At 44.5% G+C, this 18,353-nt stretch overlaps 1 protein-coding gene across 1 annotated transcript; it reads left to right on the top strand.

Annotated features, from left to right (window-relative positions):
* The first annotated feature begins 16,001 nt into the window (after positions 1–16,001).
* Positions 16,002–18,042, top strand: SWSAP1 (SWIM-type zinc finger 7 associated protein 1). The gene is made up of 2 exons (XM_040415024.1): positions 16,002–16,294; positions 17,521–18,042. Exons 1-2 carry the CDS (start codon positions 16,037–16,039, stop codon positions 17,956–17,958), a joined length of 696 nt encoding a protein of 231 aa, XP_040270958.1. The 5' UTR covers positions 16,002–16,036; the 3' UTR covers positions 17,959–18,042.
* The last annotated feature ends 311 nt before the right edge of the window (positions 18,043–18,353 follow it).

The raw sequence follows: 18,353 nt of genomic DNA, 5'->3' as shown, positions 1-18,353 counted from the left end.
TATTAAAAATATTGAGCTGTTCTGTCACAAAGGGTTAACTGTGTTTCTAGCTGTTTGACTGGTACTTTCACTTTTGTCATCTATAACCCTTATCTCTAAATTACTAAGGCCTCTTTCAGACGGGCGTTGCGGGAAAATGTGTGGGTGCGTTGCGGGAACACGCGCGATTTTTCTGCGCGAGTGCAAAACATTGTAATGCGTTTTGTACTCGCGTGAGAAAAATCGCGCATTTTTGGTACCCAAACCCGAACTTCTTCACAGAAGTTCGGGCTTGGGATTGGTGTTTCTGTAGATTGTATTATTTTCCCTTATAACATGGTTATAAGGGAAAAATAATAGCATTTCTGAATACAGAATGCATAGTAAAATAGCGCTGGAGGGTTAAAAATAATAAAAAATAATTAAACTCACCTTAGTCCACTTGATCGCGCTGCCGGCATCTCCTTCTGTCTCCTTCTTTGCTGATTGTAGGAACATGACATGTGATGACGTCACTCCGGTCATCACATGATCCATCACATGATCTTTTACCATGGTGATGGATCATGTGATGGACCATGTGATGACCGGAGTGACGTCACCACAGGTCCTGTTCCTACAATCAGCAAAGAAGGAGACAGAAGGAGATGCCGGCAGCGCGATCAAGTGGACTAAGGTGAGTTTAATTATTTTTATTTATATCCGCACTTGCTTGCTGATGCTTGCGATTTTCACGCAACCCCATTCATTTCTATGGGGCCTGCGTTACGTGAAAAACGCACAAAGAGGAGCATGCTGCGCTTTATCACGCAACGCACAAGTGATGCGTGAAAATCACAGCTCATGTGAACAGCCCCATAGAAATGAATGGGTTGGATTCAGTGCGGGTGCAATGCGTTCAACTCACGCATTGCATCCGCGCGAATACTCGCCCGTGTGAAAGGGGCCTAAGAGTTCATAAACACTTATTAAAGGGGTTCTCCAGGAATTAAGAAAATACCTAAATATTACTTTATTTAAATATATTCCCAAATACCTTTTGTAGAGGGAAGGAGAATTATGCAAATATATGTACATATGTCTTTCAATATATACACATGTACACTCACCTAAAGAATTATTAGGAACACCTGTTCTATTCTCATTAATGCAATTATCTAGTCAACCAATCACATGGCAGTTGCTCAATGCATTTAGGGGGGTGCTCCTGGTCAAGACAATCTCCTGAACTCCAAACTGAATGTCAGAATGGGAAAGAAAGGTGATTTAAGCAATTTTGAGCGTGGCATGGTTGTTGGTGCCAGACGGGCCGGTCTGAGTATTTCACAATCTGCTCAGTTACTGGGATTTTCACGCACAACCATTTCTAGGGTTTACAAAGAATTTTGTAAAAAGGGAAAAACATCCAGTATGCGGCAGTCCTGTGGGCAAAAATGCCTTGTGGATGCTAGAGGTCAGAGGAGAATGGGCCGACTGATTCAAGCTGATAGAAGAGCAACGTTGACTGAAATAACCACTTGTTACAACCGAGGTATGCAGCAAAGCATTTGTGAAGCCACAACACGCACAACCTTGAGGCGGGTGGGCTACAACAGCAGAAGACACCACCGGGTACCACTCATCTCCACTACAAATAGGAAAAAGAGGCTACAATTTGCACGAGCTCACCAAAATTGGACTGTTGAAGACTGGAAAAATGTTGCTTGGTCTGATAAATCTAGATTTCTGTTGAGACATTGAAATGGTAGAGTCCGAATTTGGCGTAAACAGAATGAGAACATGTATCCATCCTCTGATGGCTACTTCCAGCAGGATAATGCACCATGTCACAAAGCTCGAATCATTTCAAATTGGTATCTTGAACATGACAATGAGTTCACTGTACTAAAATGGCCCCCACAGTCACCAGATCTCAACCCAATAGAGCATCTTTGGGATGTGGTGGAATGGCAGCTTCGTGCCCTGGATGTGCATCCCTCAAATCTCCATCAACTGCAAGATGCTATCCTATCAATATGGGCCAACATTTCTAAAGAATGCTATCAGCACCTTGTGGAATCGATGCCACGTAGAATTAAGGCAGTTCTAAAGGCAAAAGGGGGTCCAACACCGTATTAGTATGGTGTTCCTAATAATTCTTTAGGTGAGTGTATATTGGCCCTGTATGGTCAGTATGGGCCCAGGTATGTGTAAATATATATATATATACACTGCTCAAAAAAATAAAGGGAACACTTAAACAACACAATGTAACTCCAAGTCAATCACACTTCTGTGAAATCAAACTGTCCACTTAGGAAGCAACACTGAGTGACAATCAATTCCACATGTTGTTGCGCAAATGGGATAGACAACAGGTGGAAATTATAGGCAATTTTGCAAGACCCCCCCAATAAAGGAGTGGTTCTGCAGGTGGTAACCACAGACACTTCTCAGTTCCTATGCTTCCTGGCTGATGTTTTGGTCACTTTTGAATGCTGGCGATGCTTTCACTCTAGTGGTAGCATGAGACGGAGTCTACAACCCACACAAGTGGCTCAGGTAGTGCAGCTTATCCAGGATGGCACATCAATGCGAGCTGTGGCAAGAAGGTTTGCTGTGTCTGTCAGCGTAGTGTCCAGAGCATGGAGGCGCTACCAGGAGACAGGCCAGTACATCAGAAGACGTGGAGGAGGCCGTAGGAGGGCAACAACCCAGCAGCAGGACCGCTACCTCCGCCTTTGTGCAAGGAGGAACAGGAGGAGCACTGCCAGAGCCTTGTAAAATTACCTCCAGCAGGCCACAAATGTGCATGTGTCTGCTCAAACAGACTCCATGAGGGTGATATTAGGGCCCGACGTCCACAGGTGGGGGTTGTGCTTACAGCCCAACACCGTGCAGGACGTTTGGCATTTGCCAGAGAACACCAAGATTGGAAAATTCGCGACTGGCGCCCTGTGCTCTTCACAGATGAAAGCAGGTTCACACTGAGCACATGTGACAGACGTGACAGAGTCTGGAGACGCCGTGGAGAACGTTCTGCTGCCTGCAACATCCTCCAGCATGACCGGTTTGGCATTGGGTCAGTAATGGTGTGGGGGTGGCATTTCTTTTGGAGGGGCCGCACAGCCCTCCATGTGCTTGCCAGAGGTAGCCTGACTGCCATTAGGTACCGAGATGATCCTCAGACCCCTTGTGAGACCATATGCTGGTGCGGTTGGCCCTGGGTTCCTCCTAATGCAAGACAATGCTAGACCTCATGTGGCTGGAGTGTGTCAGCAGTTCCTGCAAGATGAAGGCATTGGTGCTATGGACTGGCCCGCCCGTTCCCCAGACCTGAATCCAATTGAGCACATCTGGGACATCATGTCTCGATCTATCCACCAACGTCACGTTGCACCACAGACTGTCCAGAAGTTGGCAGATGCTTTAGTCCAGGTCTGGGAGGAGATCCCTCAGGAGACCGTCCGCCACCTCATCAGGAGCATGCACAGGCGTTGTAGGGAGGTCATACAGGCACGGGAGGCCACACACACTACTGAGCCTCATTTTGACTTGTTTAAGGACATTACATCAAAGGTGGATCAGCCTGTAGTGTGTTTTTCACTTTAATTTTGAGTGTGACTCCAAATCCAGACCTCCATGGGTTTAAAAAATTTGATTTCCATTGTTTTTTATTTTGTGATTTTGTTGTCAGCACATTCAACTATGTAAAGAACAAAGTATTTTAGAAGAATATTTAATTAATTCCGATCTAGAATGTTATTTTTGTGTTCCCTTTATTTTTTGAGCAGTGTATATATATATATATATATATATATATATATAGAGAGAGAGAGAGAGAGAGAGAGAGATGTGTGTATGCCCCTTACATTGCACACATCTGTATATAAATATATATATATGGGCTTATATTATAATTGGGGATGTCTATATATAGATGTACTGTATGTATGCCCCAGTTATTACATACATCTGTAAATATGTATCTGCTATGGCTGTCCCCAGGTATATGTTGTGTAGATGTATATATATGTATATGGATGTGCCCGATTATCTATATGCATATATATATATACTTATATAATCCTAAATGTGGCCAGTATACATCCCCCCATCATGGGTGCCCACTTCCCCAGCCAAATCTTCCTGCAGGCACATTCCAACGTGCCTGCATGGCCTGAACAATCATGTCCAGGTGCGGCCACATCAAAAGACAGGGGATCGATAAGATCCGCTGTCTTTTGTTAAACATTTCCAGCAGGGCTGGACATGTTTAGCATAACAGAGATAGGGGAAAAAAGTTCCCCTCCCTCTGTTTGTAGAATACCTCTGGTGCGGTAATTATTGTTGAAATCTCCCCCCCCCCCCCCCCGCCTCAAAGCGTGTGCCAGACGCGCGGGCTGGTGCGGTGATGTCATATTCACGCACCAGCCCACGTGGACCTGGCTGCAGGCATGCGTGCTCACGTCTGCAATGCGGGAGCTAGCGCCGCAGGGTTTAAATACCCAGACGGTGCTGCGCTAGTTAGGTTAGCCCAGCATGTCCCAGAAGAGAGCGCAACCGGTACTCCGAAGTTAACTCCTGCAGCCCCCCTGAGATGCAAGAATCATCCCCTGGATGACGAGCATCCAAGCGAGGATCATCCCTGGACAACGAGCATTTAAGTATCATTTAACCCCCGCTCTGCCACCCTATACCACCAACGATACCCCACCTGCATTAACCCTTTGTTTATTAACCCCTGCTATACCACCAACGCTTCTACCCCTGCAATCTTACCCTTGCTGCCCTGTCCCATACCCCAGCCTTGCTCCTTTGCCCTGATTTACCCCTGCATACCCAGGTCTAGCATTTAACCCTGCTGCTTGATAAACCCCTTGCTGGGCTGATCCTGATAAGTCCCTGAACCCCAGTACTCTGCCTGATTACCCCAGGAATTAACCTGTCCACCCCTGCATCAGTCAGCATTATATTGTGGTTAACCCTTTGTCTCCCATACGTATAGTGTATAGGCAGGTTGGGTGGGCTGCTGCTAAATATACGTGTGTGAGTGTAATGTTTAGGTAGTGTTTGGGGTGGAATTGTGTATTATATTGTACTGTGTAGTGTAGTGTAGTTAGGTGTAATATTATATTGCTGTGTTGTAGTGTGTTTAATATACACTCCCTGTCCCAAAAGAAAGTTGCCACCAAAAAGATTTCGTTGGACCGCCTTTAGCTTTAATTACGACACGCATTCGCTGTGGCATTGTTCCGATAAGCTTCTGCAATGTCACAAGATTTATTTCCATCCAGTGTTGCATAAATTTTTCAACAAGATCTTGCATTGATGATGGTAAAGTCTGACCGCTGCTGCGCAAAGCCATCTCTAGCACATCCCAAAGATTCTCAATGGGGTTAAGGTCTGGACACTGTGGTGGCCAATCCATGTGTGAAGATGATGTCTCATGCTCCCTGAACCACTCTTTCACAATTTGAGCCCGATGAACCCTGGCATTGTCATCTTGGAATATGCCTGTGCCATCAGGGAAGAAAAAATCCATTGATGGAATAACCTGGTCATTCAGTATGTTCAGGTAGTCAGCTGACCTCATTCTTGGAGAACATACTGTTGCTGAACCTAGACCTGACCAACTGCAGCAACCCCAGATCATAGCACTGCCCCCACAGGCTTGTACAGTAGGCACTAGGCATGATGGGTGCATCACTTCATCTGCCTCTCTTCTTACCCTGATGCGCCCATCACTCTGGAACAGGGTAAATCTGGACTCATCAGACCACATCACCTTCTTCCATTGCTCCAGAGTCCAATCTTTATACTCCCGAGCAAATTGAAGCCTTTTCTTCTGGTTTGCCTCACTGATTAGTGGTTTTCTTACGGCCACACAGCTGTTCAGTCCCGATCCCTTGAGTTCCCTTCGCATTGTGCGTGTGGAAATGCTCTTACTTTCACTATTAAACATAGCCCTCAGTTCTACTGTTGTTTTTCTTCGATTTGATTTCACCAAACGTTTAAGTGATCGCCGATCACGATCATTCAGGATTTCTTTCCCGCCACATTTCTTCCTCGAATACGATGGGTCCCCACTATCCTTCCAGTTTTTAAAAATGCGTTGGACAGTTCTTAACCCAATTTTAGTAGTTTCTGCAATCTCCTTAGATGTTTTCTCTGCTTGATGCATGCCAATGATTTGACCCTTCTCAAACAGACTTACATCTTTTCCACGACCACGAGATGTGTCTTTCGACATGGTTGTTTAAGAAATGAGAAGCAACTCATTGCACCAGTTGGGGTTAAATAACTTGTTGCCGGCTGAAAGATAATCGCCCATGCAGTAATTATCCAATAGGAGGCTCATAACTATTTGCTTAGTTAAATCCAGGTGGCGACCTTTTTTTTTTGGACAGTGTATATTACTGTGTGCGACTATAAATATATATATTTATATGTCCTTAGATATAAATATATATAATTATAGCAATAAGTAGACTGTATAGCTTGTTTTGTTTAATAAATATACTTTATTATTTATAGGACAGTGTATAGTCTTTTATAGTCGCCGCTGTAGTATAGCAGTAAGTCGCACGTAGTTCAGTGTAGAGTAAAGGCAACAGAGGTAGCTAGTTAGCTAGACAATTAGTTAATTAGCTAGTTTATTATTGATAGCATAAAAAGGCGGAGTCATCACTAGATGATTCACGTCTATTTATATATATTAATTATTGAGATTACCCAAAATATCAATAATTAACCACCTCAGCCCCCAGTGCTTAAACACCCTGAAAGACCAGGCCACTTTTTACACTTCTGACCTACACTACTTTCACCGTTTATTGCTCGGTCATGCAACTTACCACCCAAATGAATTTTACCTCCTTTTCTTCTCACTAATAGAGCTTTCATTTGGTGGTATTTCATTGCTGCTGACATTTTTACTTTTTTGTTATTAATCGAAATTTAACGATTTTTTTGCAAAAAAATGACATTTTTCACTTTCAGTTGTAAAATTTTGCAAAAAAAAACGACATCCATATAGAAATTTTGCTCTAAATTTATAGTTCTACATGTCTTTGATAAAAAAAAAATGTTTGGGTAAAAAAAAAATGGTTTGGGTAAAAGTTATAGCGTTTACAAACTATGGTACAAAAATGTGAATTTCCGCTTTTTGAAGCAGCTCTGACTTTCTGAGCACCTGTCATGTTTCCTGAGGTTCTACAATGCCCAGACAGTACAAACACCCCACAAATGACCCCATTTCTGAAAGTACACACCCTAAGGTATTCGCTGATGGGCATAGTGAGTTCATAGAACTTTTTATTTTTTGTCACAAGTTAGCGGAAAATGATGTTTTTTTTTTCCTTACAAAGTCTCATATTCCACTAACTTGTGACAAAAAATAAAAAGTTCTATGAACTCACTATGCCCATCAGCGAATACCTTGGGGTCTCTTCTTTCCAAAATGGGGTCACTTGTGGGGTAGTTATACTGCCCTGGCATTCTAGGGGCCCAAATGTGTGGTAAGGAGTTTGAAATCAAATTCTGTAAAAAATGACCTGTGAAATCCGAAAGGTGCTCTTTGGAATATGGGCCCCTTTGCCCACCTAGGCTGCAAAAAAGTGTCACACATCTGGTATCTCCGTACTCAGGAGAAGGTGGGGAATGTGTTTTGGGGTGTCATTTTATATATACCCATGCTGGGTGAGAGAAATATCTTGGCAAAAGACAACTTTTCCCATTTTTTTATACAAAGTTGTCATTTGACCAAGATATTTATCTCACCCAGCATGGGTCTATGTAAAAAGACACCCCAAAACACATTCCTCAACTTCTCCTGAGTACGGGGATACCAGATGTGTGACACTTTTTTGCAGCCTAGGTGGGCAAAGGGGCCCATATTCCAAAGAGCACCTTTCGGATTTCACTCCTCATTTTTTCCTGAATTTGATTTCAAACTCCTTACCACACATTTGGGCCCCTAGAATACCAGGGCAGTATAACTACCCCACAAGTGACCCCATTTTGGAAAGAAGACACCCAAGGTATTCCGTGAGGGGCATGGCGAGTTCCTAGAATTTTTTATTTTTTGTCACAAGTTAGTGGAAAATGATGATTTTTTTTTTTTTTTTTCATACAAAGTCTCATATTCCACAAACTTGTGACAAAAAATAAAAACTTCCATGAACTCACTATGCCCATCAGCGAATACCTTGGGGTCTCTTCTTTCCAAAATGGGGTCACTTGTGGGGTAGTTATACTGCCCTGGCATTCTAGGGGCCCAAATGTGTGGTAAGTAGGTAAATGACCTGTGAAATCCGAAAGGTGCTCTTTGGAATGTGGGCCCCTTTGCCCACCTAGGCTGCAAAAAAGTGTCACACATCTGGTATCTCTGTATTCAGGAGAAGTTGAGGAATGTGTTTTGGGGTGTCTTTTTACATATACCCATGCTGGGTGAGATAAATATCTTGGTCAAATGCCAACTTTGTATAAAAAAATGGGAAAAGTTGTCTTTTGCCAAGATATTTCTCTCACCCAGCATGGGTATATGTAAAATGACACCCCAAAACACATTCCCCAACTTCTCCCGATTACGGAGATACCAGATGTGTGACACTTTTTTGCAGCCGAGGTGGGCAAAGGGGGCCCATATTCAAAAGAGCACCTTTCGGATTTCACAGGTCATTTTTACAGAATTTGATTTCAAACTCCTTACCACACATTTGGGCCCCTAGAATGCCAGGGCAGTATAACTACCCCACAAGTGACCCCATTTTGGAAAGAAGAGACCCCAAGGTATTCGCTGATGGGCAAAGTGAGTTCATGGAAGTTTTTATTTTTTGTCACAAGTTAGTGGAATATGAGACTTTGTATGAAAAAAAAAAAAAATAAAAAAATAAGCATTTTCCACTAACTTGTGACAAAAAATAAAAAATTCTAGGAACTCGCCATGCTCCTCACGGAATACCTTGGGGTCTCTTCTTTCCAAAATGGGGTCACTTGTGGGGTAGTTATACTGCCCTGGCATTTTCCAGGGGCCCTAATGTGTGGTAAGTAGGTAAATGACCTGTGAAATCCTAAAGGTGCTCTTTGGAATATGGGCCCCTTTGCCCACCTAGGCTGCAAAAAAGTGTCACACATGTGGTATCGCCGTATTCAGGAGAAGTTGGGGAATGTGTTTTGGGGTGTCATTTTACATATACCCATGCTGGGTGAGAGAAATATCTTGGCAAAAGACAACTTTTCCCATTTTTTTATACAAAGTTGGCATTTGACCAAGATATTTCTCTCACCCAGCATGGGTATATGTAAAATGACACCCCAAAACACATTCCCCAACTTCTCCTGAGTACGGCGATACCAGATGTGTGACACTTTTTTGCAGCCTAGATGCGCAAAGGTGCCCAAATTCCTTTTAGGAAGGCATTTTTAGACATTTGGATACCAGACTTCTTCTCACGCTTTGGGGCCCCTAGAATGCCAGGGCAGTATAAATACCCCACATGTGACCCCATTTTGGAAAGAAGACACCCCAAGGTATTCAATGAGGGGCATGGCGAGTTCATAGAAATTTTTTTTTTTTGGCACAAGTTAGCGGAAATTGATATTTTTAATTTTTTTCTCACAAAGTCTCCCGTTCCGCTAACTTGGGACAAAAATTTCAATCTTTCATGGACTCAATATGCCCCTCACGGAATACCTGGGGGTGTCTTCTTTCCGAAATGGGGTCACATGTGGGTATTATACTGCCCTGGCATTCTAGGGGCCCTAAAGCGTGAGAAGAAGTCTGGAATATAAATGTCTAAAAAATTTTACGCATTTGGATTCCGTGAGGGGTATGGTGAGTTCATGTGAGATTTTATTTTTTGACACAAGTTAGTGGAATATGAGACTTTGTAAGAAAAAAAAAATAAAATTCCGCTAACTTGGGCCAAAAAAATATCTGAATGGAGCCTTACAGAGGGGTGATCAATGACAGGGGGGTGATCAATGACAGGGGGGTGATCAATGACAGGGGGGTGATCAGGGAGTCTATATGGGGTGATAACCACAGTCATTGATCACGCCCGTGTAAGGCTTCATTCAGACGTCCGGATGCGTTTTGCGGATCCGATCCATCTATCAGTGCATCCGTAAAAATCATGCGGACATCTGAATGGAGCTTTACAGGGGGGTAATCAATGACAGGGGGGTGATCAATGACAGGGGGGGTGATCAGGGAGTCTATATGGGGTGATCACCACAGTCATTGATCATGCCCCTGTAAGGCTTCATTCAGACGTCCGGATGCGTTTTGCGGATCCGATCCATCTATCAGTGCATCCGTAAAAATCATGCGGACATCTGAATGGAGCTTTACAGGGGGGTAATCAATGACAGGGGGGTGATCAATGACAGGGGGGTGATCAGGGAGTCTATATGGGGTGATCACCACAGTCATTGATCATGCCCCTGTAAGGCTTCATTCAGACGTCCGGATGCGTTTTGCGGATCCGATCCATCTATCAGTGCATCCGTAAAAATCATGCGGACATCTGAATGGAGCTTTACAGGGGGGTAATCAATGACAGGGGGGTGATCACCACAGTCATTGATCATGCCCCTGTAAGGCTTCATTCAGACGACCGGATGCGTTTTGCGGATCCGATCCATGTATCAGTGCATCCGTAAAAATCATGCGGACATCTGAATGGAGCTTTACAGGGGGGTAATCAATGACAGGGGGGTGATCAGGGAGTCTATATGGGGTGATCACCACAGTCATTGATCACGCCCCTGTAAGGCTTCATTCAGACGTCCGGATGCGTTTTGCGGATCCGATCCATCTATCAGTGGATCCGTAAAAATCATGCGGACGTCTGAATGGAGCTTTACAGGGGGTTGATCAATGACAGGGGGGTAATCAATGACAGGGGGGTGATCAGGGAGTCTATATGGGGTGATCAGGGGTGATCAGGGGTGATTAGGGGTGATCAGGGGCTAATAAGGGGTTAATAAGTGACGGGGGGGGGGGTGTAGTGTAGTGTAGTGGTGCTTGGTGCTACTTTACTGAGCTACCTGTGTCCTCTGGTGGTCGATCCAAACAAAGGGGACCACCAGAGGACCAGGTAGCAGGTATATTAGACGCTGTTATCAAAACAGCGTCTAATATACCTGTTAGGGGTTAAAAAAAACACATCTCCAGCCTGCCAGCGAACGATCGCCGCTGGCAGGCTGGAGATCAACTCTCTTACCGTCCGTTCCTGTGAGCGCGCGCGCCTGTGTGCGCGCGTTCACAGGAAGTCTCGCGTCTCGCGAGATGACGCGTATATGCGTGACTGTGCGCAGCGCTGCCACCTCCGGAACGCGATCCTGCGTTAGGCGGTCCGGAGGTGGTTAAAGGGGTTCTCCAGGCTTTTAATATTGATGACCTATCCTCAGGATAGGTCATCAATATCAGATCGGCAGGGGTCCGACACCCCCGCCGATCAGCTGTTTGAAGAGGAGGTCCGCGCCCTGCCTCCTCTTCACTGTTTAGTTTCTCGCCGTCACCTCTGAAGCGGTGAGTAGGTGTAATTACACCTAACCGTCCCATTTATTTCAATGGGACGGATCATTCCCATACACTTGTATAGGAGCGATCCATCCCATTGAAATGAATGGGACGGCTTGGATGTAATTACACCTGCTCACCGCTGCAGAGGCGACAGCGAGAAGGTAAACAGTGAAGAGGAGGCAGCGCTGGCACGGCACGCACCTCCTCTTCAAACAGCTGATCAGCGGGGGGGGGGGCCGGATCCGGAGGATAGGTCATCAATATTAAAAGCCCGGAGAACCCCTTTAACCACCTCAGCTCCCCTAGCTTAAACACCCTTAATGACCAGACCACTTTTTACACTTCTGACCTACACTACTTTCACCGTTTATTGCTCGGTCATACAACTTACCACCCAAATGAATTTTACCTCCTTTTCTTCTCACTAATAGAGCTTTCATTTGGTGGTATTTCATTGCTGCTGACATTTTTACTTTTTTTGTTATTAATCGAAATTAACCAAAATTTTTACAAAAAAAAGACATTTTTCACTTTCTGTTGTAAAATTTTTCAAACAAAACTACATTTCTATATAATTTTTTCTCTAAATTTATTGTTCTACATGTCTTTAATAAAAAAAATGCAATAAATGTATATTTATTGGTTTGCGCAAAAGTTATAGCGTTTACAAACTATGGTACAAAAATGTGAATTTCCGCTTTTTGAAGCAGCTCTGACTTTCTGAGCACCTGTCATCTGTTTCCTGAGGTTCTACAATGCCCAGACAGTACAAACACCCCACAAATGACCCCATTTCGGAAAGTACACACCCTAAGGTATTCGCTGATGGGCATAGTGAGTTCATGGAAGTTTTTATTTTTTGTCACAAGTTAGCGGAAAATGATTTATTTATTTAATTATTTATTTCTTACAAAGTCTCATATTCCACTAACTTGTGACAAAAAATAAAATTTTACATGAACTCACGGAATACATTGGGGTGTCTTCTTTCCAAAATGGGGTCACTTGTGGGGTATTCATACTGCCCTGGCCTTTTAGGGCCCTAAAGCATGAGAAGTAGTTTGGAATCCAAATGCGTAAAAAATGCCCTGTGAAATCGTAAAGATTCTCATTGGAATTTGAGCCCCTTTGCGCACCTAGGCTGCAAAAAAGTGTCACACATGTGGTATCGCCGTACTCAGGAGAAGTAGGGCAATGTGTTTTGTGGTGTCTTTTTACATATACCCATGCTGGGTGAGATAAATATCTCTGTAAAAGACAACTTTTCCCATTTTTTTATACAAAGTTGTCATTTTACAGAGATATTTCTCTCACCCAGCATGGGTATATGTAAACATACACCCCAAAACACATTGCCCTACTTCTCCTGAGTACGGCGATACCACATGTGTGACACTTTTTTGCAGCCTAGGTGCGCAAAGGGGCCCAAATTCCAATGAGAATCTTTACGATTTCACAGGTCATTTTTTACAGAATTTGATTTCAAACTCCTTACCACACATTTGGGCCCCTAGAATGCCAGGGCAGTATAACTACCCCACAAGTGACCCCATTTTGGAAAGAAGAGACCCCAAGGTATTCGCTGATGGGCATAGTGAGTTCATGGAAGTTTTTATTTTTTGTCACAAGTTAGTGGAATATGAGACTTTGTATGAAAAAAAAAAAAAAAAAAAAAATCATCATTTTCCACTAACTTGTGACAAAAAATAAAAAATTCTAGGAACTAACCATGCCCCTCACGGAATACCTTGGGGTGTCTTCTTTCCAAAATGGGGTCACTTGTGGGGTATTCATACTGCCCTGGCCTTTTAGGGCCCTAAAGCATGAGAAGTAGTTTGGAATCCAAATGCGTAAAAAATGCCCTGTGAAATCGTAAAGATTCTCATTGGAATTTGAGCCCCTTTGCGCACCTAGGCTGCAAAAAAGTGTCACACATGTGGTATCGCCGTACTCAGGAGAAGTAGGGCAATGTGTTTTGTGGTGTCTTTTTACATATACCCATGCTGGGTGAGATAAATATCTCTGTAAAATACAACTTTTCCCATTTTTTTATACAAAGTTGTCATTTTACAGAGATATTTCTCTCACCCAGCATGGGTATATGTAAACATACACCCCAAAACACATTGCCCTACTTCTCCTGAGTACGGCGATACCACATGTGTGACACTTTTTTGCAGCCTAGGTGCGCAAAGGGGCCCAAATTCCAATGAGAATCTTTACGATTTCACAGGGTATTTTTTACGCATTTGGATTCCAGACTTCTTCTCACGCTTTAGGGCCCCTAAAATGCCAGGGCAGTATAAATACCCCACAAGTGACCCCATTTTGGAAAGAAGACACCCCAAGGTATTCCGTGAGGGGCATGGCGAGTTCCTAGAGGATTTTGTGTTTTGGCACAAGTTAGCTGGAAATTATTATTATTTTTCTTTTCTTACAAAGTCTCATATTCCACTAACTTGTGACAAAAAATAAAATTCATGAACTCTCCATGCCCCTCATGGAATACCTTGGGGTGTCTTCTTTCCAAAATGGGGTCACATGTGGGGTATTTATACTGCCCTGGTATTTTAGGGGCCCTAAAGCGTGAGAAGAAGTCTGGAATATAAATGTCTAAAAAATTTTACGCATTTGGATTCCGTGAGGGGTATGGTGAGTTCATGTGAGATTTTATTTTTTGTCACAAGTTAGTGGAATATGAGACTTTGTAAGAAAAAAAAAATAATAATAATATTTCCACTAACTTGTGCAAAAAAAAAAAAAAAATCTTCTATGAACTCGCCATGCCCCTCAAAAGTGATCTTTGTAGCGCCGCAGCGATTTTACGGTGTTTTTGCAGTGATCAGAAAAGAAAATTCTGTCACTGCGGTGGGGCGGACTGAACGCAAGTGCGCGCACAAGATCAGGCCTGATCGGGCGATCACTGTGTTTTTTGTAGAGCCTATAGAACATGTCCTATTCTTTTCCGCAATTGCAGGCATTTTCTATATAGTTCTGGCAATGTGCCGATCCGCAAAATGCGGAAAGCACATTGCCGGTGTCCGTGTTTTGCGGATACGCGGTGTCCGTGTTTTGCGGATCCGCAAAACACATACGGACGTCTGAATGGAGCCTTACAGGGGGGTGATCAATGACAGGGGGGTGATCAGGGAGTCTATATGGGGTGATCACCCCCTGTCATTGATCACCCCCCTGTAAGGCTCCATTCAGACGTCCGTATGTGTTTTGCAGATCAATGACGGGGGTGATCAGAGAGTCTAATATGGGGTGATCAGGGGTTAATAAAGGGTTAATAAGTGACAGGGGGGGTGTAGTGGTGTTTGGTGCTACTTAGAGAGCTGCCTGTGTCCTCTGGTGGTCGATCCAAGCAAAAGGGACCACCAGAGGACCAGGTAGCAGGTATATTAGACGCTGTTAACAAAACAGCGTCTAATATACCTTTTTGGGGTTAAAAAAATCGGATCTACAGCCTCCCAGCAAATGATCGCCGCTGGCAGGCTGTAGATCCACTCGTTTACCTCCCGATCCTGTGAACGCACGCGCCTGTGTGCGCGCGTTCATAGGAAATCTTGCGTCTCGCGTGATGACGCACCGAAGCGTCAAGGAAGAACAAATCGACCGCCTCCGGAACGCAATCCTGCGTTAGGCGGTCCGGAGGCAGTTAATATTTCCCTTTACACCTTTCATTAGATATATTGGCTCGTTTTATCTACGGAGCAATCATTAGGAGAAATAAAATGGCTGCCGTCCTATTAGTACACAGAAAACCCATCCTAATCACACAGGAGGACAAGTTACTTCAGAGCACTGAGGTGAGGTGAAAAGACCGACGTAAAAAGCTGGTCTTTGTAAATGACCCCCCCCCACCACCACATCAGGGTCATTTATTAGGACCATCATTTTTTTTGGTGGCCTTTTTATTACTTTTTACGCTGCCGTTGCTGCCAGAAGATGCGCCTAATTAATATTGGGGCGTGCACCTCATCATACATTAGGCGGATCTTTGGTAGACCTTGTGCCTGTCAGCAAACCTTCATCAGGCACTCGCTGGCGTAGTTTTTGTCATCTTTTACGCCTTTTTCCTGCCATAAAATTATTACATTTGCCGGGGCCCACCACTCCTATGTGTTAAATGCGCCATAAAAATGCCCATGCGATAAATATTGTCTCACAGGCATTTAAAACGGGGTCATGCGACGAATCTGCTCGCAAATGACCCCCAATGTGAAAAGTGCCTTAGGTCTGGCCATGTCCTGAGGTCACCGACATGAAGGTGTAATGAAACGCTATCTCATAGAAGAAGACTCCCTCATCTACTGCACATCCGCCATTTTATACCGCTATCAGTTGAGTTATAGGTGCTCATCCTGACAGGAACAGCAGGGAGTTGAAGTTCCACAGCTCTAGTCACGATGAAGTGACACGTACCAGACGCCGCCTCCTCCTCCTTCCCTCAGACTATAAGCCAACCACCAGCGGCCATTTACAGAGCGTGTCGTCGTGTGACGCGCACAAAATGGCGGCTGCCGCGGTTCCCGCCATAACATGTCGCGGACGCTGCTTCGGGTGTTCAGGGAGCTGAGTGGCTCCCAGCAGCCCGGTGAGGTGGGGGCCGCAGAGTGTGGTCCGCATGGACCTCCAGTGCTGATCCTTGGGCCCCCTGACTGCCGGATGAGCGGGCTTATGTTTATGGTGGCGGCTCTTGCGGCAGAGGAGGAAGGAACGGTGCTGTATCTATGCCCGGAGCCGCTGCAGACTGTGCCCAAAGCGGGCAGAGCGGCCCGGGACCCACTTATACTTAAGGTGCCCGTGAAGGGACGGGGTGGGGTGGGTCTCTGAGTAAGAAACATGATGGCACGGTATCAGCAAATGTTTTGCCCATAGCAACCAATTAGCGTGCAGCTTTCATTTTTCCTATGCGGAGGTGGAGATGAAAGCTGAATTCTGATTGGTTGCTATGGATTACTAAAACATTCTAGTCAGATCATCATATGAGGTGGTCCGTTGTAGTTACAGACTTAAAGGGGTAGTCCATTTCAGACAAAACCTTCTACATAGGCATGGTAGCAGAACCTACATACGCTTATGTAGTGCACACGTTTTATAGAAAATAAAGCATCAAGGTCCATCTACATGGTATGCTTTGACATGGGTTCCAAAACAAGGAAGAGTCCTCAGTAGTGTTGAGCGAACTTCTGTTTAAGTTCGGCGTCTAAAGTTCGGCTTCCGGTTAGCGGAGAATCCCGATATGGATTCCGAATTCCGTTGTGGTCCGTGGTAGCGGAATCAATAATTGGCCATTATTGATTCCGCTACCACGGACCACAACAGAATCCGGAATCCAAATCGGGATTCTCCGCTAACCGGAAGCCGAACTTTAGACGCCGAACTTAAAACAGAAGTTCGCTCAACACTAGTCCTCCGGGCTTACGTACACTGTGTGGTCAAGTCTCCGTTTGTTACCATGAAATTGTGGCCAAAATGAACAAGATTTGACTGTACCGTTTGGACAGAGCCTAATTTACATGAGTCCGTCATGGATGTAGTTAATAAAGGAGTGGTTCTCACATGGACGATCCCCCATTATAAGACTTGAGGACATGAGGTGTCCACCCAGCACCGTATATATCAAATAACGGAACGGCGTTGTCCATAGCGTGGCTACAAGATACCCTGTGAGGCTTATCTTAGGAGGAATGGATTTGAACATCCTCTCATTTACCTCAAGGGTCCTGGAAATGTCTTGTCTCTGGATCTTCTAGCACTATAGTGCTAAGATTTGTATTGCTGGGGACTTTTTTCGTCGGCATGGCCTTCAGCGAAGTTGTGTGTAGATGTGTCTATCTACGTTTGGTATACTGAAGGAATTGTAGAAACAAATAATGTACCCTCCAAAAATATTTTTAAAAAAATCTCCTTGAATGCCCCCTTTCCACAGCTCACTCTTCCCCTCTCTTAGTAGGAACTCACAGCACTATCAATATACTCAGGGAATCCAAACATTGATCTTTTTTTTTCTCTCTTTGCAGAAAATCCGCTTTGTGTACCCCCCTTCCTTGAAGGATCTTCTTCAGTTCTTCTCCTCACTTCATCTAACATCTCCTGCTCCTTCCCTCATCCTGGTGGATAGACTGGAGCGATACCTCCCACCCACATGTAGCCTCCACGATGGAGCTCTTATCTCTACCCTGATGTTGGACTCTGTATCCCACTCCCGCTGTGGCCTCCTAGTGTCTGCGGCCCCAAACTCCATTGGTACTGACGAGGCGTTTGTGGCCGTTGAACGGTACTTCCCAAACCAGTGCCTTGTGTATCATGAGCTCTCATCCGGGGTTAAGGAGCAAGTGTTTAAAATTAGCTTCATGTCTCCGAGACCACAGTGGAACCTGCGTGTCGAGGAAGATGGGAGTATACAAGTCAGTTCTTGTGTCGCCATAGGGGAGCAGTGCCCTACAACACAGGACTAACGTAACCCAAGTGATTGTTTTATTTTATTTTAGGTTTTGTTTTGTTTTTTACATTTTTGTATATAATAAAAATAAATTCTGGAAACACTAGACATCGAGGTGTCCTCTGGTGTGCAGTGATAATCTATTGAAGTGACCTTGATCGAAGAGATGATTGACTTCAAGAGGTAGAAATTACTAATAGCAGCCATTACAAGCGGGGGGGAAATGGGCAAACCTAAGGATCCAGGTGGCTTTGAGAAGGGCCAAATTGTGATTGCTGATGATTGGGTCAGAGCATCCTCAAAATGGCAGGGGTTGTTGGGTGTTCCAGGTGTGCAGTGGTCAGTACCTTCCAAAAATGATCTAAGGAGGAACAACTGGTGAATTGGCGGCAGCATCATGGTCGGCCAAGG

This window comes from Bufo bufo, chromosome 1 (genome assembly GCF_905171765.1).
Source record: "Bufo bufo chromosome 1, aBufBuf1.1, whole genome shotgun sequence".
Lineage (NCBI taxonomy): Eukaryota > Metazoa > Chordata > Amphibia > Anura > Bufonidae > Bufo > Bufo bufo.
This window is presented reverse-complemented; position numbering and strand designations above follow the sequence as displayed.